General features: G+C 44.8%; 1 protein-coding gene across 1 annotated transcript in view; it reads right to left on the bottom strand.

Annotated features, from left to right (window-relative positions):
• LOC148022359 (kinesin-like protein KIN-14B) overlaps positions 1 to 24,791 on the bottom strand; it is a 101,736-nt gene that overhangs the window by 17,009 nt on the left and 59,936 nt on the right. Inside the window, exons 11-20 of the mRNA XM_087697979.1 lie at positions 24,486 to 24,659; positions 24,251 to 24,397; positions 23,678 to 23,866; positions 23,253 to 23,324; positions 21,997 to 22,052; positions 21,646 to 21,844; positions 21,351 to 21,542; positions 9,948 to 10,169; positions 9,261 to 9,611; positions 8,801 to 8,899 (exon numbers count right to left, since the gene is read on the bottom strand). Coding sequence (XP_087554105.1) covers positions 8,801 to 8,899; positions 9,261 to 9,611; positions 9,948 to 10,169; positions 21,351 to 21,542; positions 21,646 to 21,844; positions 21,997 to 22,052; positions 23,253 to 23,324; positions 23,678 to 23,866; positions 24,251 to 24,397; positions 24,486 to 24,659 — 1,701 coding nt within the window. The remainder of the gene's footprint in view (positions 1 to 8,800; positions 8,900 to 9,260; positions 9,612 to 9,947; positions 10,170 to 21,350; positions 21,543 to 21,645; positions 21,845 to 21,996; positions 22,053 to 23,252; positions 23,325 to 23,677; positions 23,867 to 24,250; positions 24,398 to 24,485; positions 24,660 to 24,791) is intronic.

The raw sequence follows: 24,791 nt of genomic DNA, 5'->3' as shown, positions 1-24,791 counted from the left end.
CTAATGGTGTAGATCAGACGAGACATCCGAGCGCCAAAGCCCATAGCAAACATAAGTTCAGCAACGAAAGACCAGTCCACATAGTCAAAAGCTTTTTCCAGGTCCAATTGAATCACTACGACCTCCTGATTAGAATGCCTTGCATAATCAATCGCCAATTGCGCATTTAATACATTGTGCAGAATGTTTCGGCCATAAAATGCCCCAATTGTCCACAGGAAAAGCAATGCCCTGCAAAATTGCCCCATTTCAAACGAAAGTGTAAAGGATGCATGCCAAAGCAATTGAGACATAACCAAGCAGGCCTTTTCCTTGCAATGTCCCATAGCATACACAACTGGTTGCAATTCACTGCCCTTAGACTTGGAGGGACCAGAACAGTGCCCACAGCGGCCATAGCGTCCTTCAACACTGGCCAATAGACAGCCGGACAATTTTCCACTTCAACCCACACAAGGCATTCACGTTGCAGCAGACGCTGAAAATCTGCCATTGGGCACCATGGTACAACATGGACCAAACGGCGATCAAAAAACAAAGGCAGTTTAGACAGGAGAGCAGCACGGTGCATCTCAGATTTCAACAGCACCTCAAAAAAACTCCGGGGCCCAACAAAAATCTCTTCAACACATTCCCCTTGTAGCAGACTGTGCAGCCACTGGCGAATACGGGAAAACAGTGGGATTCTACCAGTGAAGAAGAGTATCACAGCACGATCATAAAACACTGAAAAGGAGCGCAAGACAGTTTTCGGGTCCATAGTGGCTTCCAAAACGTCTTCAGGTGCAGAGTCAGAAAAGACTTCCTGATTATGTTGAGCATAATCGCCAAGCAGAGTGTTGGCAAATTCCAACAAATGCTCCCAGTCAACATCCTGAGAGTCCATAGAATCCGAAGCAACCTGAGCATAGGAACAGTCCTGATGATCCATTGTCTCTTCCGAAGTATGCTTGGTGCGTTTGCCTGCAGGCTGGAGGTCATGACCAGGGGGCATCTCTTCAGTGCACGGAACCATATCCTCGGGTTCCTCGGTATCAGAATCCGGACCAAGCGCTGCCACCGTTTGGTCTATAAAATCCAAATCCAGACCAGCCATGTTGTATCACTGCGTATACCGGACAGAGGCCGAGTGAAGATCTCATGGGAGGCAGAAACGCGCAACTCCGCTCTGCGCTGTATGTCAAAGGCGCCTCACAGGCCCGCAGGTATACAGTGCGCCATGGACAGCATCACGTTTCACGAAAGGCGACTGTGGTCGAAACCCTAAAACGCACAAAGAAGCAAGCAAGAGCAGGGTGCGGCTAAGCTTGTGCTCTGCGACCACAGGCTTCAGGCGGCAAGCGTCAGGCGAGCAGGTAGGCACAAGCGGACCAGGCGGCCATAGACGAATACATGTAGGTGGGTCGTCAAGCGGAGCAAGCAAGCGGTCATTAGGCGGGTGGGTCTTCAGGCGCGCAGGTAGTCGTCAGGCGGGCGAGTCTTCAAGCGCGCAGGCAGTCATCAGGCAGGCGTGAGGCGCGCAGGCAAGCATCAGGCGGCAGTCAGGCGCGCAGGCAGTCGTCAAGCGGATCTTCAGGCGGCAAGCTTCAGGCGCACAGGTCTAGGCGACGACAGGATGGGACGCACCGGCGGCACCATCGCGACCTCATTCAGCTCTTCTCTCTCTCTCTCTCTCTCTCTCTCTCTCTCTCTCTCTCTCTCTCTCTCTCTCTCTCTCTCTCTCTCTCTCTCTCTCTCTCTCTCTCTCTCTCTCTCTCTCTCTCTCTCTCTCTCTCTCTCTCTCTCTCTCTCTCTCTCTCTCTCTCTCTCTCTCTCTCTCTCTCTCTCTCTCTCTCTCTCTCTCTCTCTCTCTCTCTCTCTCTCTCTCTCTCTCTCTCTCTCTCTCTCTCGTAAAAGGTAATTGTATTAATTACGAAAAAAATACAAGATTACTTGATTACAAGATACATGACGACAATCCAAGCCATCATGTGAAAAGGTGCTAAGTACTACAAGTTACAATTTCATGGCAAGGATGCGGAGGAAATTGCCATATGCCAAGGACGGAAGTCCTCCGTAGAGAGCAAATCAGAACGATGGAGAAGAGCTAACTGCCAATACAAGAGGCTCTTAAGCCTTACAATATGCCGCTGAACATTATGGGCGGAGTCAAACAGAAAAGCATTCCGAATGGTCCAGTTATGCCAACAGCCCCAGTAGCGAAGAAAGTGATACATGAGCTTCATATGTGGCTGTGCGGGAGTAGGGTATTTGGGCTGGCCCAAAACCCAATCAAAGGGGCGCAGTGTGATACCAACCACCCCTCGCCAAACGGCCGACAAAAATAACCAGACTTTCTTAGCGACGGGGCAAGAAATAAATCGGTGGCGGGCGGATTCCATAGTAGTGGTGCAAAAGAAACAGGTGCCATTGGAGATTCGTCGCTTGGAAAGAGCCGAAGCAAGCGGAAGACCCCCAATCATCACTCTCCAAAGAAAGACTTTGTATTTAAAGGGTGTCTTGTTGACCCAGCCCTCCATCACCGTTGGCCTCCACCATGACCGGGATTTGCGCAATCCCCATAAAGCATTCGCTTTAGTAACTAGCCATTGATTATCTTTAATCAGAAGATGATACACTTGGTTGGCAGAAGCTTTGCTCAAATGCAGCCGGCCTTGTAGGTCCCAATCCTGCCAGGGATGATCCGAAGCAAGAGCAGGAAAGGGTTGTCTGTTCTGGATCACCGTCAATAGCTATTCCCATAAAGGCCTATATCCACGAGGGATCCTGAAAAGCCGCCTAGCAGTACGAAACGATATAAGCACATTGCGACTGGCAAGGGTGGCATCCGCAACTAAAGACAAGCCCAAACGCGCCATTCGGTTGAATTGTGGTCTAAGCTCATGTTTACCTTCCCACGAAAGTAAACGCGAGACTGCCAGTAATTCCAATTGAAAAGAGTTAGTAGCCAAGCGATCCTCCGGTGGGTGCCACTGAGCCTTTTGAAGGACGTGTTTCCAGGAAGACACCAAATGAGTAAGCAGCGATGAAGAAGAACTGGAAAACCGCGAATCAGCATTCAGAACATGCCACCAAGAACTCCGGAGTTGGGTATTGCCATGCCGAAGCCCATGGCCCTCGAGGAAATACCGGGCGATAGCGACCCACGGATGATGATCATCCGAGCACATGGCGCGGAAAAGGGATCAACGAAGTGCCTGCATGTGAGTTTGGGCATCTAAAATAGCTCCGCCACCCATGCGTTTGGGGGTGCACGCATGCGACCAGGAGATCCAGGAAATGCCTGCATGCAATGAGTCCTTCTTCCATAGCATGAAGCAAATAGACTGAGTGAGAGCATTCAGAGTAGTAGGAGTCCAGGGCAACAATGGCAAGAAATATGTGAGCATTGGCAACATAATGATCTGGGCGACTTTGAGGCGAACATGAAAAGGCCAGGCCTGAGACATCCAATACATAAACTTGGCCACCATTTTCTAAGAAATCCATTGCAGAAGCTGCTTTGGGGGAACATCAACACCCAATGGGTATCCAAGATGCCTGACAATGGAACCTCGAGGAACAACCAGACCCTGCCAGTCCAAGGACTGCAAATCCGACTCCGTACAGCTTAGAATGGTTGATTTGAGCGCATTGATACGAAGGCCTGACGCCTGACCAAAGAGATCCCAAACATCCAATGCTTTTCGAAGGTTATCCTTGTCCGCACGCAAAATCATAAAAGTATCATCCGCCAAGGATTGGCCAATGAAGTGTTGTCCTGTAGGAAGCGACAGTCCGGCCAACTGGGAGGAGGCGGCCATGTGTGATAACATGGAAAGAACTGGATGTGTCGCAAGGGCAAAGAATAAAGGGCTCAAAGGGCACCCCTGTCGGACAGAACGGGCAAGTACAAATGGCTCAGTAACACCTCCGTTCAGCATGACTCGCGAAGACGCCGCAGCACTAATGGTGTAGATCAGACGAGACATCCGAGCACCAAAGCCCATAGCAGACATAAGGTCAGCAACGAAAGACCAGTCCAGATAGTCAAAAGCCTTTTCCAGGTCCAGTTGAATCAGTACCACCTCCTGATTAGAATGCCGGGCATAATCAATGGCCAATTGGGCATTCAAAACATTGTGTAGAATATTTCGGCCCTTAATGAAACCATACTGGAGAGGGTGCACAAGGGCAGGGAGATGCTTATGGAGCCGATTCGCCATTACTTTGGAAAAGATTTTGTACATTGAACCCATCAAAGAAATGGGGCGCCACTGTGTCAACTTAGATGGAGAAGGAACTTTTGGAAGCAGTTTAATAAGTCCTTGTTTCCATGAGGGAGGCATGATCCCCGTTTCCCACACCTGCTAAAACAAGGCCTGCAATGGTTTCGCCAGTTGGGTAGCGAAGGCTTCAAAGAACTCATTGGTGAGACCATCCCAACCCGGACTTTTATCTTTGGGCAAGTGTAACAAGACATCCATAACCTCTGCTTCACCAATATCTGACTCCAGAGTAGCTTGCATGTCCTGCGGAAGCTAATTGCGGACCAGGTCATAAAAAACCGAACGGGCCTGAGTAATTTGGGCGGAAGGAGGAGAAACGGAACCGAGAAGGTCACGGAAATAATTCCTGCACATATGCACAATAGTCTGTGGATCCAGGATAAGGTGGCCTTGTGCATCCTCGAGTCTAGTCATATTCTCTCGAGCAGGAGAGGCATGGAGAGCTCGAAAGAACTTATGGGTCTGACATGTACTATCTTGCAAGGTCTCTGTCAGATGTTGCAATTTGGCCTGCTGATACGATTTTAACTGGAATTCTTTAATAAGATCGGCCACCCGCATGGCCAGTGCAAGCAGAAATGCATCATCCGGAGTGTCCACCAGCAGGGAGCGAACCAAAACCAGCAGGTCCTCCGCTGCTTGTCGTCGGCGCCGACAAAGAGAGGCATGATAGATCCCATATTGCCGAGCAACCCGCTGCACATTAGAGAGCAATCTTTCAAATGACGCAATGCCCTGAGCGGAAAAGTCCAAAAAGAATCTATCAAGCAATTGCTGCATATAGCCCTGGAAAATTGTATGCTTTAAGTAGGACGAGTTGAAACGCAAAGGGAGTCTCTCCAGAAATTGCTTGAAAGGGGCAATGGGTTGTGCAAGCAATTCGAACTGCAGAGGGAAATGGTCCGACAAGACATATTGCTGCAACACTTTTATTTCGAGCATCTCCGGCAGAAAATCATCATTCTACATGATATATATACGATCCAACCGCGACCATGTTGTGGCATACTGGGCCGAATGGAAAGTAAAGCCTGGAGAAGACGGGTGTAGCCATGACCAAAGATCTTGCTTAAGAACAGCAAGAGCCAACTCTTGCCACATACGACTTTCCGGCGCATCCATGACCGAGTGTTCCGATGTAGACTGGGAAGAATCAACACACATATTGAAATCCCCCATGAAGAAGCCCCATCTGCCAAGTGACAAGGAAGTCTGCAAAGTCTGCCAAAGCTCCCGGCGAGATAACGAATCATTCGGAGCATAGAGGCCAAGTAACCATAGGATTTCCCCTTCGAATAAGATTTCAATCACCAAAAAGCGGCCATGAACATCATTTTTAATAAGAACAAGCTGATATTTGGCATGTACAATCATGAGCACACCCGAGTAATGCATGGCCTGTGTTCCTGCATAGAACAAACGAAAGCCATGACAATCCACAACTTTACCGGCATCACCATGACTCTTGTGCTCAAAAGCGCACAGGACATCCCACTGATTCTCATACAATGCAGCCCACATGGCATGTTGCTTGTGGCGAGAAAAAATTCCTCGCACATTCCACGTGGCTATTTTCATGTGTATACAAAACACAATCAGGTACGAGGCACAGCTTGCCTCGATTTGACTTTGTCGGCGAGAATGTCCAAGACTCCCTCATCCAAAAAATCCGCCAACACCGCAAAAGAGTTCTGAGGACCAGATTTGGAAGTAGACGGCATATCTGCTTGCTTGGGGTTGGAATGTGGGTAACAACGGTCCCACGGAGTAATGACGTTGCCTCTGGTATCAAAAGCCAACTGGGCAAGTGGACCCTTTAGACGATCCGAATACATTTTCCTGGCGGGCTGATGACGGGGAGCTGAAGAAACCATAGCAGGAGCAGAGCGCTCGGAAGACATCATTTCCTTCCTGCGCATATAGGTTTGCATGGAATCTTGTGAGGTAGTAGGCACAGTACTCTCCATGCCAGCACCAATCCTATTGCCTTTTTTGGGACGAACTTCAACCCAATCAATGGCACGGGAATCCAGACCCGAAACCTGTTGTTTGCCTTTGGCCCGAACTTGGGGCGGGGGGATAGTATCCAACGACGGAGCATCACACACCATATCTTCCATGGGCGGAGCAACATGACCCGCATCTGAAACGTGTTGTTGCTCGGGGCATTCAGCCGCAAAGTGCCCCAACTGTCCACAGGAAAAGCAATGGCCTGCAAAATTGGCCCATTTCAAACGAAAGTGTAACGGATGCATACCAGAGCAGTTGAGGCGTAACCACGCAGGCCGTTTCCTTGCAGTATCCCATAACATGCACAATCAGTTGCGATTCACAGCCCTGAGACTGGGAGGGACCAGAACCGTGCCCATAGCGGCCATAGCATCCTTCAATAGCGGCCAATAAACAACCGGACAATTTTCCACTTCTACCCACACAGGGCATTCACGTTGCAGGAGGCGCTGGAAATCTGCCATCGGGCGCCAAGGAACCACATGAACCAACCGACGATCAAAAAACAAAGGCAGTTTAGACAGGAGAGCAGCACGGTGCATCTCTGTTTTCAAGAGGACCTCAAAAAAACCTCGGGATCCAACAAAAATCTCTTCAACACATTCCCCTTGTAGCAGACTCTGCAGCCATTGGCGAATACGGGAAAGTAGCGGGATGCGACCAGTGAAGAAGAGTATCACCGCGCGATCATAAAATACCGAAAAGGAACATAGGACAGTTTTTGGGTCAACGGTAGCGTCCAGAACATCGTCTGGAGCAGCGTGAGAGAAGGCTTCCTGATTATGTTGAACATATTCACCAAGCAGAGTGTTGGCAAATTCCAACAGATGCTCCCAGTCCACCTCCTGAGAGTCCACCGGATCCGAAGTGACCTGCGCATAGGAACGATCCGGAATAACACCTATCTCTTCCGGGGTATGCTTGGTACGTTTACCCGCAGGCTGGATGTCAGGACCCGGGGGCAATTCTTCAGGGCACGGAACCATATCTTCCGGTTCCTCAGCATCAGAGTCCGGGCCAAGTGCTGCCACCGTTTGGTCTATGAAATCCAGATCCAAACCAGCCATCGTGTACGACGAGCTGATCTCGAAGGACTGACCGACAGTGCAGATCAGTGTCAGCTGCGTTAGAAAGCTGCACCCCTAGAAGCTGGTTGCGCACACGGCGGAAGACGACCCGCAGGACGTCACACGGACAGGTTGCAGGCGTTAAAAGTCTGGGACGACCACCACGGTGGCTGACGGGCGAGGGCAGCGTCTCTCTTTCTCTCGCTCTCTCTCTCTCGCCTTCTCAGGCAAAACAGGACAGGCACTGGAGAAGCGGCGTCAGGCATAGCCTGTCCCAATATCGCGAGTGACAGGGCACAACCCTGACAGTGCACGTGCAAGAGGGCGAACCACAGGTGGGGCAGAGGACGGCAGGGCTGGAGAGGCGACGAACGAAGGCAGGGGCGGCGACTGTCAACAGGGCCCAGGGCCGACTGCAGGACGGGCGAGGCAGCAACGGCGCAGGGCAGGGGTCGGGCACGGGCAGAAACCCTGACGCGCAGGGCAGACGGGCGCAGGAGGAAGCGGATGGCAAAACGTGACAGGTCAGACGACCTTCGGCAGGACGGCAGAAGCAGACGGCGCCATCGCGATCCATCTCCCCGCCATCGCGATCTCTCTCTCGCCCGGTGTCTCTCTCTCTCTCTCTCTCTCTCTCTCTCTCTCTCTCTCTCTCTCTCTCTCTCTCTCTCTCTCTCTCTCTCTCTTTTTTTCGTAAATCTCTCTCTCTCTCTCTCTCTCTCTCTCTCTCTCTCTCTCTCTCTCTCTCTCTCTCTCTCTTTATATATATATATGTGTGTGTGTGTGTGTGTGTGTGTGTGTGTTTTCCGCTCCAAACAAAGGGATTACAAATGCACATTCTCTGACCAGGCAACAGCTGCAGTTTTCAAATAAAGCTTCTGATACGTGCCAAGCAACAACAAAGTCTACTCTTGCAAAGGCAATTGAAAGTCTAGGATATCTACTTCATTCATCTATGAAGGCCCTTCAACGTGGCACTCCCAAATCACTCATGACCACATTGGCAGCAGTTGGAACCGTTCTATGGGCAGCTAATCTAAATATGTGTGTGTGTGTGTGTGTGTGTGTGTGTGTGTGTGTGTGTGTTTTCAACTCCAAACAAAGGGATTACAAATGCACATTCTCTGACCAGGCAACAGCTGCAGTTTTCAAATAAAGCTTCTGATACGTGCCAAGAAACAACAAAGTCTACTCTTGCAAAGGCAATTGAAAGTCTAGGATATCCACTTCATTCATCTATGAAGGCCCTTCAACGTGGCACTCCCAAATCACTCATGACCACATTGGCAGCAGTTGGAACCGTTCTATGGGCAGCTAATCTAACCTTACTTCTCAACTCTAATGGGCATGTGTTGGTGGTGATGATGGTGGTGCCGTAATGGACATATCTTAAATTGGCCTTCCATTGAATGATGTGTTGTCAGTTATAGGTAGGATTAGAATCCTTCTGCTTACCTTTCTTCGCTTATGCTCAACCGACTCCAAAGCAGATCGCAACTTTGACACTTGCCCAAGGTCTTCTGCTTCTTCTGTTGCGAGTGTAGCTGCAACATCCTGCCAGGTAAATTTGTTGAAGTTAGCACCTCATCTCGGAGGATTGAAAACATCAATTACAAGAACTGGAGGCTTGCAAGCCTTTTTGGGTGACACCAATTCAGACAACTAGCATGGTCAAGACTCCAAATAAAACTGAAGATTCACAAAAGAAGGCGGCCTTTGTCAGAAAAACTGATATTATGCACTGCTGGTCAATTTAATGCATCCTTCTTTTGATCTTTCTGAAGACAGAAGCACCTTAAAGAATTGCCGGTTGTTTGCAAGATCAATTCCTACAGACTTTCCTTATCCCAGGCAATGCTGATGTTCCAACATCACAACATAGGAATAGATTAGCAAACCAATCATTTATGAATACCTTTAAATGCTGCAGTTGTGAGGTATAAACCCGTTTCGTGTAATCAGATAGAAGCTGTCCCAAAGCATCAGTACTAGACCTCTGTGGAACCCCTAGTCCTGACATCCATCCATCCATGATTGCAGTTGATAAAAGCTCCAGTTGGCCCGCTGTTCCACTGGCCGCATCACCACCAGACAGTGACAGAAAGTCAAAGTTTTCAGCCAACCAGCTGCGGATTTGACGTTGCAATTCACCTGCTGGAGTGTGTACAAAAAGAGCAGCAAGCGCTTTGTTACCAAGGGCATAGTTACGTGCCTCTTCAGTGGTCTCCCGCAGCTTTCCACCAGTTACATGTTGCCTCCATGTTTCCTAGATTTGTTTGAAGACAAGCCACTTCTTAGAAAAATAAAAAATTCCTCCAGACTGCTCACCAGATTAAGTCTCAGATATTGACAGTATTTATGGCTCTTACTTCAACAGACACTATTTCAGATACTATTGCATTGTCCGACGAAAAACTTAAAAGTTGGAAACCAATTTCTGAACAAGAAAACAGTCACACAGTTTTTTTTTGAACCAATCACACACGCCCCTGTGGACTCATGTGCATACACATGCACACAGTTTTGTTTTTAACAAAACACTCTAGAGAAGGCTAACGTACAAAGAAGGCTATGTTGCGACACATGCATACACACACAATACCTGATCAATGCCACGAAGCTTCAAAACCATAGAGGAGAACTTCGATTTCTTTTCTTGCTTGATATGTACTTTAAACCCTTGAATATGTTCATCTATCAAATCCTTCCTAATATTTGATTCACTCCGAATAGGTGACCTGGCCGGACTGCTTCCACGTGAACCTCTACTGCGAGTTGAGCCAGAAGATTCAACCTTTTCTAAAAAGCGCTCCACGGGAGGTACCTATCCAATCATCAAACTTATTCAGTAGATTTAACAAAGCTCCAAAGAAGTATCCTATGATACACAGAGAATAGTTTGACAGAGCCCCAAAGAGGTTTCCCACGATATGCAATGCACAGTACATGCTTTGACACAAACAGTACATGCTTTGACAAGAGGTTTCCCACAATACACAATGCACAGTACATGCTTTAACAAAAGCAGTACTCCAGTGGAGTGTTATCTCCATCAGCAACATAGCCATCACAGAAACGGATTCAAATCATATCATTTAGAAAAGGAAATATCTGTAGCTTGACAACACAGTTATGTTTTCAACATATAATGACATCTGAAGAGATTGCAGAAAAGGAACAACATTGAAGAGCTAAACTCAACATGTAGAAGCCAGACCTGGTGCTTCCAAGGGAATGTTCTCACATTCAACAACAAAAGTATAATACAAGAAAGATCATTTAATTCTAGCTTTACATAAAATCACAGAATCTAATTCAAAAGTTACTGGGTGTATACAGATGGCAAAGCTGTCCAGTCACAGAGTGTGTAGGGCTTATTGAAGGGCTAGAAGTTCAATGTGGCTCAAGAACACTTCTTATAAAATTTGCTTAAGGTAGAAAAAATGACAAAAATCATCTTGATCGTATATATGCCTCATAAATTGTTTGAAAGAACAGATTTTTCACTGACCCCAACAAACCACCAATTAGTGCATCAGTGATGATGTCCAGAGCAGGCCTGATTCAGCAGTCTTGTTTCATCAGCAGTTGACAAGACTAATTACCAGCAGCCTTCAGCATTCAAGTGCCCTAACAATCCAATCATTGTGTTTTTCTCAGTTGCTACCTATGCTATAGCTCTTTTGCTTGCCCATTTGATAACACCTGTTTAAAAAACAAATGTGCCAGAGGCATGTGAAGCCAATGCCTTTTTTGTCATGAGGACAACGGAGACGTTCATGACCATGCATGGCATGAAGACCATAGAAACGCTGATGTATCACTATTTAGAGTTGGAAGGCGTCTTAAAAACCATAGATGTAAACACATTCCATATAATTTGGAACATTTCACATAAGAATACCTTCAAGTTTAGCATACTTCTAAAAAGTGCACACCAGATGTAAATATGTCTAAAATTTAAGTAGAGTCATTGTGATCCAGCACAATACACTATGACACAACAGCCTGATCCAAGCACCAACCCATAGCAATAAACACTCAAAACACACAAAAATTGAGAGCAACACCACAACATATTTACATAATCGTGAAAGCAAAGTACAAAGCTATCCCATGTGTTGAGCTAAAAATACATTACAAACTGATTAGCTCTTTTAAACAACCCCAAAATATATAATTACCAAAACTTTCATCAAAAAAGAAACCTATTCCTAGAGAGTTTTTGTGTCCCATAAGCAAAACCCTAATTTGGAGGAACCTTCTGTATCTACAAATGGACAAGCTGCCGAACATTCAGCCTATCATTGTTTTGTAGGCTACACCAGTCTACAACCTCTCTGCTGCTGTTGGCACCCTGTTTCCAGCCTGCAACCTGCCCTTAGTGGCTATGCAGCCTCACGCAACTGCTGCCACATCATCACCATCTGCTGTCCAGACATCATCAACTGCAGCCACAACTATTCCAACCCCTGGTGCCCATTTTCCTACCAGTACCCTGCTCCTAGGAAGTGCCAAACAGCCGCATTTTATATCTAACCTGCATGGCTTGCCACATCAGTATTCAGGCGACACTTCTCAACCTGTGTTTTGTTGTTCTGCAGGCCACCATGCATCAGCACACATCCCTACAGCTGTAACTCTATTCTTAACAGCTCCATGATCAGTTTCCGAACTCTGATGGGTGGCACACTACTACGTTTACCAGATTTCAGCCTCCAAACTGATGTATTTTGGTTACCAACATGCTGCCCTTCCACATTCAGCACTCTTTCAGCTCCAACTCATGATTTCAACACTCAATGTTAGCAGTCCAGACAACGAGTGGCTCCTAGTTTAAGCTCACATGAGGGGACACTTTGGTGGCCTGGCCAAAGGTGGGGAACCCATCACCACATATGTTCAAAGGCATTTTTGACAGGATGGTCTTGTATGCTACTGCAAGACATTGTTAACAAATATAGAGATTTGTTATGACTCTTCTCTATTTTCAAGAGCTAGTACCATCGATGTCAACATCAGGTTCTCTCCAAGGCACCTTGGTAGTGGCTTGATCACCCCCACTACTTGGGTATCTATGGTTCTAGTTTGATAATTCTTTGTTGTACGGACTATGATTTGCCATTATTATTGTATCCTTGTATTGTATCGGATCACCCATGAACTGAGAGAGGGTGTTAACAATCGAGACAGCTCATGTGTGATTCTCACCTATGTCGGGCATGGCTAGGTTATTTAGGCATTTTATTATGGTCATTGTATGCTTATTTGGGGCATTTTCAGTTGGCTGACCAGCATTACATGCTAGCTTACATGCCCCTATTTTGGCACTATTTTCCTCTTTATATATCCGGCTCCCTCATTCAAATTATCATCATTGACGACAGGTTTTGTGGAGAGAGGGAGCCGGTGCTAGTGCCTAGGAGCCAAAGACTCACAGTTGTATGCGTCATTCTTGTGTTTGGTATATGGATTCCAATTCCCGAGCACATCTCTAAGTTCTCTTGCTTTGCAACATTTTTCTATTCTCTCTCTTTTATCTTATGTTCAGCACTTGTCCATGCTTCAATTGTTGCACCACTTCTGACACTCCGGATCTATCTCGAGTGGACATCACACTCTGACTACTCCCTCAACTTGCTCCCATGAGAGCCATGAGCTGTTGGACAGCTCTACCCTTGAGCATCTTGTACATTATTTCTATCATTCACGGCATTGAGTCATTCACTTCAAGGTTCTCTTTCTTCTCTATTTGTAGGTTGTGGTTTTGTGTTTTGAGTTTATTGCATGACTATCTGAGTCATTGCGTTTTAGTCATGTTCATAAATTTTGTGCTTTCTCAATGCAAACCCTACCATATCTTCACAACATCTAGGTATTATAAGAGCTATCATGAAATATATAGATACAAAACATGTGGCATGAAACAAAAGAGATAAGAAGTGGAAAGGATGAGACCTCGGGCAACTCAAGGGCTCAATGCTTGTTCTCCACTCAAAAATCTCCATTGCAAAACTCTCACTCCTCTCCAAGCTAGTCACCTTTAGAAGCTCCTCTTCAAATGCGGATTCACTCAAATCACCAGTGTTGATTCGCCTCAAGAGCATCTTGAACTCCTCCAAGAGGAAGCTCCTAGCTTGATTCATCTCCTCTACTATAATCAATCCACCAACTCAAATGCCTCATGCTCCCATCAGATCGTCTCCATACTCTCCCAATGGGTTTATATAGGCTTTTATGAAGGAATCGATTAGGCACAAAGATCGAGGTAGACAGACCTTACGCTCGATGAGGGAGACAGAGAGTGTGCGAGTGAGCAGAGTAGAGAGTGAACACGTTTTTTCGGTACAATGACGAGTGTACCACTTTAGGTTTTAGATAGATATATGTATAAAAGTACAATGTGCTAAGGGTGTGTTCACACCCGTGCACATATAAAACGCACGATGACCCTTTATTCCCAACAACCTCCCACCTAAAGGCAATGTGCTTTAAGAGGAGAAAAGAATCAGCTAAGTCTAAGTATGTACAAAGCTGAAATAAATATATCTATCCAACTCCCATCATCTGTTGGCAATGAGCAAACCGCTCTGCTGGAAGACCCTTCGTGAGAAGGTCTGCACAATTATCATCTGTATGCACTTTGACAAGCTCAATGCTCTTGCTGTCAAGTACAGCTCTAATGAAGTGATAGTTCACCTATATGTGCTTTGTCTTTGCATGAAAGACAGGATTGCGTGCTAGCATGATAGCACTCTGACTATCACAATGGAAAACAGGTAACTCTGTGATGCCAAGCTCTCCTACCAGACGTGAAAGCCAGAAAGCCTCCTTGCATGCCTTAGTGGCAGCAACATACTCTGCCTCCGCAGTAGACAATGCAACACACTTTTGTAGCCTGGAGATCCAAGAGACCGCTCCTCCTGTGAAAGTAAACACATACCCGGAAGTGGACTTCCTGCAGTCCACATGACCCGCATAGTTTCCATCCGTAAAGCCAACAGCAGATGCTTTCTGCCTTCCAAAGCAGATGCACAACTTTTTTGTGCCTTTGAGGTATCTCATAATACCTTTCACTGTATCCCAATGCTTCTTGCTAGGGGTTGCCATGTATTTGCTAACCACTCCCACTGCAAAAGCAATGTCAGGACGTGTAGTAACCATAGCATATATCAAACTGCCAATAGCTGAAGCATATGGTATCTTGGCCATTTCAGCCTTCTCACCATCAAATGTAGGGTTGTCCTCTCCACTAAGTTTCACATATGGAGGCAATGAAACCCCAATTGTTTTCGCCCCCTCCATATTGAAACACTGCAAAACTTTAGAGATATACTCCTGCTGAGATAGATGGAGTAAACCTTTAGATCTATCTCTCAGTACATGCCAAGAATGTGATTTGCATCACCCAAATCCTTCATATCAAAGCTGCCATGAAAACTTTGCTTCAATGAATCCAAGGCATGAGTATCCCTGCCAGTAATCAACATGTCATCAACATACAAAACCAAGATAATCAGGCTGTCATCTGCTGCCTTCTTGGTGTACAAGCAATGATCCACTTGACTTCTATGAAAGCCTTGGGACTGCATGAATGTATCAAATTAATGATACCATTCTCTTGGTGCTTGTTTCAGCCCATACAAACTCCTTTTGAGTTTACATACCATTTGTTCTTTCCCTTGTTCAGCAAACCCTTCAAGCTGCTACATATATATGTCTTCATGAAGATCACCATGTAAAAACGCAGCCTTTACATCCATCTGTATGAGCTCCATATCCTCAACTACAACCAAGCCCAAAATGGTTCTCAATGTAGTCATCTTGACTACAGGAGAGAAAATCTCATCAAAGTCAATTCCATGCTCCTGCTTGTACCCCTTTGCAACCAATCTTGCTTTGTACTTTGGTGAGGAACCAAAAGTGACCTTCATTTTGTAAACCCATTTGCATGGAAGGGTTTTCTGCCCTTTAGGCAACTGCACCAAGTCCCAAGTGTCATTTTTCTCAAGAGATTCCATTTCTGACAGCATGGCTTTATACCATTTCCTACTATCCTGTCTATCCATTGCTTCCTTGAAGCAAGACGGTTCACCACAGTCTGCCAACATGACATACTCAGCCACATTAATTGCACCAGGAACAAATCTGACAGGTTGTCTAATAGCCCTAGACGATCTCCTAACCCAATGGTCATTGTTTGCTGGCTATTCCTGCAAATTTCCATTTTCAGCATGCTGTCCTCGCATTTCAGCCTGCAAATCAGCATTAACAGCTTGCTGTCCTGGCTGTTCCTGCACATGTAATGGCTCATTTTCATAGGCAATAGCTGGCTGATCATTTCCAGCATCATTTCCTGCATTTATAGGTTCATTTACACCAAGTATTTGCTGCTGTACAGCAAGCACATTTTGCTATCCAAAAGGTATTTCTTCCCGGAATACAACCCTACGGACCTCCTCAGTCTTTTCAGGTTGTTTGTGCATGCGATCTTCCCGGAAGATAACGTCATTGCTGCGTACTATTTTCCTTTTCTCGAGATCCCACAATTTATACCCCATTTCACCCTCATCACCGTATCCTAGGAAAATGCATTTACAGGACTTGGGCTCAAGTTTGCTGCATTTTTCTTTACGAATGTGCACAAAAGCCTCGCAGCCAAATACTTTCAGATGAGCATATGAAGGTGGTTTTCCCGACCACGCTTCTTGGGGAACTCCCCCTCCCAAAGACCTGTTTGGTGACCGATTAATTGAGTGAACGGCTGTCATAACAGCCTCTGCCCAAAAACCATGGGGTAATGCAGCATGAGACAGCATCGTACGGACCTTATCCTGTATGGTCCGATTCATATGCTCTGTAACTCCATTTTGGGGTGGATTATGAGGAGCAATGAGCTCCCTCTTTATCCCTTTGCTGTCACAAAATGCCTGAAAGGCTTTGGACATATATTCCCCACCATTGTCAGAGCGAAGACACTTAAATGTCTTATTTGTCTGATTTTCAACCAACGCCAAGAATTTTTTAAACTTGTCAAGCACTTCATCCTTGCTACAAATAGGGTAAACCCATACTTCTCGTGTAGCATCATCGACAAAGGTGACAAAATATTTCTTTCCCCCTAAAGATAATCCTGACATTTAACATACATCCGAATGTACTCGCTCTAGAGGAGAAGGTTTCAAAGAAAGAGACTTTGTTAGAAGTCTGTGCATGTTTGCCATAAATACAATGCAGTGCTCAAAATCAGCATAACGAAAACAAGGCAAGTAACCCAAACAAGAAAGCACTTTCATTCCTGTTTGACTCATGTGTCCCAACCGGCCATGCCACAAAGAAACGCTTGGCTGCTCGGTCACAGCAACAACATGGTCACGCACACTAGATACATGAAGTGGATACAACGTATCACTCTTGCAACCTCTGGCAATAACCCTAGATCAAGCTCTTCTTGAGCTGAGGTACATGCCGTACATGCTGAAGTGTAAAGACAGAGCCATGCTGAAACTATAACTGCACACTGTCAATACCTGCAATCTCACATGCATAGTTGTCCCCAAGATGGACAACACCATGTCGACCCTCTATATATGCGGAAAACCACTCACAATGAGGGGTGACATGAAAGGAAGCACCTGAATCAAGAATCCAAGTATGCATGGCATCATCTGTATCTGCAAGTAGAGCATGTGCACCAAAATGTGAAGAGACAAAGAGTACATCACTCCCATTGTCACTGTCATGAGTGACTACATTCACCTCTTCAATTTTTACACTGCTTTTCTTAGGCTGACTGTCCTTCTCTTCCTTGCAATCATCTGTCTTCTTGCATTTTCCTTTCTCTTTCTTCCATTTGTCACAGTCACATTTAAAGTGACCCTTCTTGCCACAATGATGGCATTCAACATCTTTGGCACATGATTTACTGCGTCCCTTGCCATCATATTTGTCCTTTTGCTGTGATTTGCCCCTAGTATGCAAAGCACTAGAAGACTTACTGGATGCATTGTTCTGCCGATTCATCTCTTCCATAAGTAGAGCACTCTCTACATCAGTATACAAAAGGATCACATTAGAATTGCTCATAGCAATCCTGAATGTATCCCAACTCTCTGGTAGAGTGCAAAGCAAGAAAGTAGCCTTAAATTCCTCATCAATCATGAACTTCAAGGCAACCAGCTAGCTGAAAATGGAGTTAAACTCACTCAAGTGAGTAGACATTGATATACCTTCTTTCATACGCAAATCCATAAGCTTTTTCAGCCAATACACTTTACTTGCAGCGCTCTTCTGTGCATACAGTTATTCCAATCTAGTCCAGATAGCATATGCAGAATCCAAACCTTCAATGTTGAAGAGCAATGCATCAAAAATCGATAGCTCTATGGTTGAGCGTACAAGCTCATTCAACTCATCCCAATCGTCCTGATCCATGTCCGCAGGCTTTGCCCCCTTAGTTTTGATCGGCTTTGCCTACTTTTGTAACAAGATATTGTAGCATTGTTTTTGCCACACTACAAAAGTATGTGCACCTTCAAGCTTCTTTATATGCATCAAATTACTGCTGTCATTGCTGCCAGCCATGGTTTTCAGCTCAAAAGTGACCAAAAAACCAGTAAATGCAGGCCCAAATTGTCACCCAAGTGACCAAGGTACAAACAAGTACCAATCAGCAATAAATGACCATGCAAAAGTACAGATTTCAGATCTGTAATTCAATTTTCAAAAGTACCAAACCAAGTGCTACAACATTATCCAACTGATTACAGCTGTTCCAAAGGGCATGTGCATCACATTACATTAGAAATCCCAAAATTTCAGCTGCAATTTCTGTTGTACGTGTACCCACAAGCATACAATTTGACACGAACGGTCAAAAGCCCCAAAATTTTGTGCTCAAAAGTGTCAAACACACGTCTGCATTTCCTCTGTCATGCATAGGACTGTCCAATTTTGCCAAAATAAAGCAATTTCAGCAAAACCCCCAAATTTTACCAAGTGTTGATGCCTAAATTGCGTGGAATTCAGCCTGCATGTACATAAAATGACCAAATGCTGCACCAATTTTGCCCAAATTGCAAAAGCCCCAAATTGCACGGGGTCCAATGCGCCTCAATGTCGAGAAATTGGGTTAATTTCAGCCCAATTTGTGCATGTACATGAGAAGCCCCAAATGTCGGGGACAAAATGTCACAATTCCTGCAATTTCTGAGACAAATTTGCTTGTCCTACATCAAATTTCCCAAATCTAGGAAAAGCCCCAAATTTCTGGGCTAAAAGTTGAGAAATTTCACTCAGATGAGTAAAATTTCAACAATTTTGGCGAAATCCCCAATTCAAATGCACATAATGTCTATAATTCCGACGCAGATGCCTCAATTTTTCACGAAAAGTGCTCAGTCTGGCAAAGCCCCAACTTTCTAGGCCAAAATTGCACAAATTTGTTGTTTTATGCTTGCACGCACGAACCTTGGTTAGAGGAAGAAGTTTGAGAAAAAGTTTTTTTTTTGAAAAATTTTGTTTCAAATGACGGGTCCGTTGACCCATCAGACCTATCTCACGTCCTCCCCGTCGCGGGCTCGTCAGACCTGTCCTTGCCCGCTAGCGTCGCGCGCCCCATCAGGCCCGTCCTTGCCTGCTGGCGTCGCGCGCCCCATCAGGCCTGTCTTTGCCTGTCCTGCTGATCCCGTCACACTCCCCCGATGACGAGTGGCCTCACTGCCACCTCAAGGCAGCGCGTCTACCGTTCCGCCACACTGCGATACTGCAGACCTACTCGACTAGTTGTCGCCCATCACTCCACGCTGGGGCCACACGGCTATAGTTCCCGCCACTCCACGCTGGGCCAAGTACACAGTCTCCACGGCCTGTCCGCTTTCTGCAGCTCACGACTGTCTCAGCCTGACTGACGATCGTGCTCAGGACACTCAACACCTTACGCTTTGATACCACTTTGAAGGAATCGATTAGGCACGAAGATCGAGGTAGACAAACCTTACGTTCGATAAGGGAGACAGAGAGAATGCGAGTGAGCAAAGTAGAGAGTGCACCGTGCACATATAAAAGGCACGATGGCCCTTTATTCCCAACATTTTAGTTGTTTGTTGTTGATTTGGCCACCCCAAGGGGCCTGCCTGCCCACCCACCTAAAGGGCAGGCTCCTAAAAGTTGAGGCTTAAATAGCCTACATATTGGAAAAACAACACATCCACAACTGGCTGCTGGTGTGAGCTTTACATATTGTGTTGATCACGCTCCACACGCATCATGATCACCGTGGCTCCAATTAGCCAGCCACCTCAACATCTAAAAAAGCTGCAAGTGCTCTCATCATTGGTGATGTCTAACCACCATATCCATCATAAAACTGAGCCTCTGCCTTGTGTTGCAAAATATCGGCCCACACTGACACCGGAAGGGTTGGCATCCCATACCATCAATGACCAACCCTCACTATCCCAATGTATGGACACAAGGGCCATTGGACTTAGAGTCCAAGTACAATGATCACAGAATGATGTGCACAAATGGGCCTCCAGTTCTATTTGTATAGCTTGACTACCAAAACCCTAAAGTGCCCCTAGTGTGTTCACACTATAAGACCCTTTAATTATCCAAATTGGACATGTTCACACCTAGTCCCTTGTCGACCCAAGGGTATGACCAATGCTACGGGCACTCATCCTACATGTCCAAGGATGTAGCACCATCCAAGCTTGTGGTGATACATAAACCACCAATCAAAAGATATGATCGCTTAAACCCCCATATACAGATTGGACATACGTGGCTTCGCAAATAGTATGTGCAACTTAGCCTTTGCTACTAATATTCATGAACACCTCACCCAAAGCTTCAACTCCAACTCCACCCTGCCTCCCATGAACAAGCACAATCGAAGCTCCCAAATCATCAAGGATCACTGAACAAAGCTTCATCCAAGAAAGGCATACCAACATAGCAAAAAAGTCTGTAACCGAAAAATTGGGCTCATGTTGGTCTCCCATGAAAGTTGAGCATGAGGTTGTACCCCTCCCGAACTTTCAAAAAAATGCTCTCTCTATGCTTGCACCATTCGTCCATTCTTCAAGGACTACTTGACACACTTCCCCTACATCTTCACAAGAAAACCACCCAAAGATGAGCCCCAAGGGCCCCCTCTTTCCTAAAGCATGGATAGTAGCACTTCGCCAGCTATCTAGCCATCCATTGAGTCACCTCCCAAAACAAAGCATGAGCTCTCTCCATCTTGATTCTCTAGCTGATCCAGAATAAACACTCTGATTGAATCCTGATGGTACATTGCCTCATAAGGGTTAACTGCTAACTTCAACAACTCTTTGCTTAAGGAATCTTGCATAGCCCATCATCAAACAGAGAAACAACAAATGTAAGCTCGAATAACCAAGCACGCAATATGCCTGCATAGTTCTCACCAAATCGGAAGAGCACTTCCCACCACTTGTTTCTACTTGCTTGAATTCATGATGCTCCAGGATATCCTCTGTAGAATTTAAGCTTAAAGGACCCATTGTCTGGGCCTCCAACTGCTCACAACTTTAACCTCTTCCTCCTCTAGTGCATAGTCCTCCAAAGGAAGTTCTCCATATCTGGTAGGGTCCTAGTACATACTGCTTCTTTGGGAAATAGCAATACAAAAATACTCCACAACATCCAAATGCATATTCTATTTCAAGGATTCACCCATTTCCAAGGCCACATTTGCAAAAGCATCTGATTTTCTTCCTCTTCTACAAAACAGGTCTACCTCAAGGCCATCAGATCAAACACTTCTAGACTCACTGCAAACATAGATCTGAAAGTGGGGAGATATCATTCAATGACTCAACTAGTAAAGGGTTTTGTGGAGTGAAGGAAAGGAAAAAACGAAGAAGTGCCATTCACTACATAAGCCATGATTAGACAACAAGAGTTCAATGGCATCCACTCACTATCCATGTTACTCTAGTTTTGTGCAAAGCATTCAACAATAAGAAAACCTTACCCTTATAGATTGTAATTCCGGAGCTCGTGCCAGTAAAGACCTTATATATAAGATTCTAACCCTTGAAACCAGCATAGTATCCATCACTCTCATTGGCTCCATTTTTCGTATAAATGCAAACACAGCATTTCGAATTTCAGCCAACATTTCATGCTCTCTTGCAGCACCAGCCTTAATAACTGCAGCCAATACCTGCATACCAGATAAAATCCACATCAATCTATGTATGTCAGCAGGGGACAATATTATTTTCTTTCAGATTTTTGAAAATAGAAGCTTAGTTTTGGAGTCTTACAAGCATAAGAAGCTTATTTGCTCCGTCTGCAGCTGCAGACCCCTCCAGTTGATCTGGATTAAAATCATTCAAGGCATTTGTCAAATACTCTCCTGCAGGAGTAGTTTTTGTTTTGTCCGAGTTTGACTTTACCAATGCCATATTTCCAGCTAAGGCAAGGGTGCCAGATGAAGGGTCCAAATTCATAGCCCTCGAAGACCTTGAATGAATCCATTGAGAAAGTAATAAGAATTAGCATAGAATTAAAAAAAGCCAGTCATCTACATAAATCAACTGCATGCCAGTTGTAATCTATACAAAATAGAACATGAAGGCTAGAGAAACATCAGAAAGGGACCATTAATGTGACACCTGGTAGGTCCATCTAGCTGAAAATCATCAACACCCCGTGTCTCAGATCTTTGAACCTGAAACATTGAATCAACAATTTGAATGTTCAGTGCAGCAGAAACAAAAGCACTACCTACCTAGCGGCTCTTTAACTTAGCTATACCATCGCCTGCCTACCTTATCTGCATTATTGTGACATGTCGAACAGTTTCAAATACATGAACAACAATAGTGCAGATGATAACACGGGCAGAAATGTTGAGACATCAAACAAAAACCTTGAGAAGGACCAAGAAGACAGTTGGATTCTTCAAATTTGAGGTGGTAAGAAGAGGAGATGCAAGCAAGAATTTTTTGTGCAAGCTGATTGTAAGGAACTATAACCTCCAACAGCAGCCTTTTCGAAGGAATTTTTCCTCTTTAAGACTCCTTTTGCTTGGTCACACTCATTGGTATCTATGCTGAATACTTGCAAGTTCCTCACTTCTGAGAGCATTAAGTCTATAACTCATGTTGCCAAAAAACCATCTCCTTTGTCAGCTCAAATCTCAAATATCATCCAAAATCAGAAGCTCAGTACTCTTAGATACATTTGAAATGTCGTATATTCCCGTCATCTGCAAATTCCTCTCCATTGCACCTCCTCTTAATACACCCAGATGACTCTATTACCGCAGTCATTGAGGATATGTTGTTTCCTATGCTCTGCTCCAACTGAGTCATTAAGGACATCTCCATTGCAATGGAAGTGATCTCCAAAGATCTATTATCAACATACATATAAAGGCAGCATGCACAGACCTTAAGACTTAAGTGAATTTTTTTATTACTAATGATTCTCAAAGTACTCCTTTGATGTGGATCACCCTTACCATTCGGCTTCCTCTATTTCAGAGCCTGCATTTTGCTATGAAATTTCACAGAACTTTTTAACACACTTTTGAATTTCCTTTGCATTCCACAGATGCCATAGCTTCCTTAGCTGTACAACCACAAGATCACAGCCCTACCATTGGCTTCAAGTCTCTTTCACTATTCTGTCTCTCTGCATTACACCCCTTTCCCTTTCTTTACTCTACACACAGACAATATGCCCTTTAAAAGAGTTTTTAAATTTAACCTAGGCCTAGTAGACTTTGATTTACACAATCTGGGTCTGCTAGGAGAAATCCATTACGCTAAGCTGCAGAATATTCACAACAGAGCCATTCAGCATTGTTATAGACCAGTTACTTGACAAAAGAAAAGCAGTTCCTGATGTCCAAAAGAAAATATACCTTTGGTGAATCAATTGACGCACTGCGATCTGTGAGCCGTTCAAATAACTTTTCATTTTCTTCATGCAGTCGCTGTCCAGAAAACAAGTAGATTCAGAGTCTCATCTCCATTGATAAACTCTTACTTTCGTTTGTTTTTTTGAGAAGAGCAGGAGAAGATTTATTTTTATTTTTATTTTTAATTGGGAGAACCTCAAATCCTGCCATTCCAACCTGCAAAAGTGGCAATCATACCACCTACTTCTACAATGGGGGAGAATGTATAAACAGAATATTCCACAGGGAGTTTATCCACAAATCATGAAATCGTTTGGTTGGGACTTCTACAGATAGAATGTGAGGAAGATAGTTCCGCTTCATTTAATCATGTTGGGTGGATTTCTCAGTTACTCTAATATAGCTTTTCTGAGCTTATAGACATGCACCTCAATGAGCTCATCACGTTTTGCCAGCTCTTCTTCTAGTCTTTTAGTAACTTCACTGTCAACCCTATCCCTGACTCGATCTCCATCATCCACTCTGCGCACTTGCTTTGAGCTGACCTTGGAGAACATGTCACCCTCCTTTGCAAGATGAGCCTCTGTGAGCTTTTGATTAAGCTCTATAACTTTGCTCTGCACTTGGGACAAGATAAATTCCTTAATAAGAAATTAACTCTCCATTTGAACTATGGAAAAGTTGGTAAAAACAAAGGCAGTTGCATTATTCCTTTTGGTGGTGGGTATAGAATTCAATATTTAGATTTACCATAGAAGTTATACAGTCAAAAAGCCACCTAACAATCATTGGGTTTTTTGGTCCAAATAGCAGTAACGATCTGTACTGACCCAGCTAGTGGCACTATGAAGCCACGTAACCCAATAAAATTCGGAATGATTCGGGAAATTTAGAAGTAAAAAGCATATGCTTGAAAGCTTACATCTCAAAGAACATACAATCAAGTCATAAATGACAAACTCCATACAGACATTAAGAGCTTTGGTTCCAGTCATACCAACCTCAAGAAGTTGAACTTTGCTGGAGTATTCTTGCAACTGAGCTTTTTGTTCTTCGTCAGACTTCAGAAGCTCAGCAACATGGGCCTTAAGCTGCATATTCTGCTCCCTTTCACTCTTCTCTCTCTCAATGAGAGCTGTAGTCTGAGACTGTTCAGGTATTTTAAGAAGATAAGTATCACAGCAGTTTACCATATTTGTTAAGGATAACACAGGAAGATGCCATAAATAGCCTTGCCTTGTGGTCAGCTTGGAGTGTAAATGCCACCTTCCATGCTTTCTGGACCTCATTGAACAAGAGAAGACATTGATCATCCGCCTCTTTAACACTTGTTTTCAAAGATATCAACTGCTGGGTCAATTCAGAGGCCTCTTTCTCCTTCTCATACAGCTCTTTACGAGCTTCATTGGCCTTGCAAGCAGACCAAGGTTTTCACCAGAGAAAAAAGTTAGTTATTGTATAAAAAGCAAGTAGAAGCTCCATTTAAAGGTGAGAATTATCAGGGTCCATCACAGAGTGTCCTTGGGAGTTCCAGAAATTTAC

The sequence above is a fragment of the Lygodium microphyllum genome, chromosome 17, assembly GCF_053477565.2.
Source record: "Lygodium microphyllum isolate KBCC chromosome 17, Lygodium_microphyllum_v1.1.10, whole genome shotgun sequence".
NCBI lineage: Eukaryota > Viridiplantae > Streptophyta > Polypodiopsida > Schizaeales > Lygodiaceae > Lygodium > Lygodium microphyllum.
Note: the sequence above shows the minus strand (reverse complement) of the source record. Positions and strands in the feature narration are given on the sequence as shown.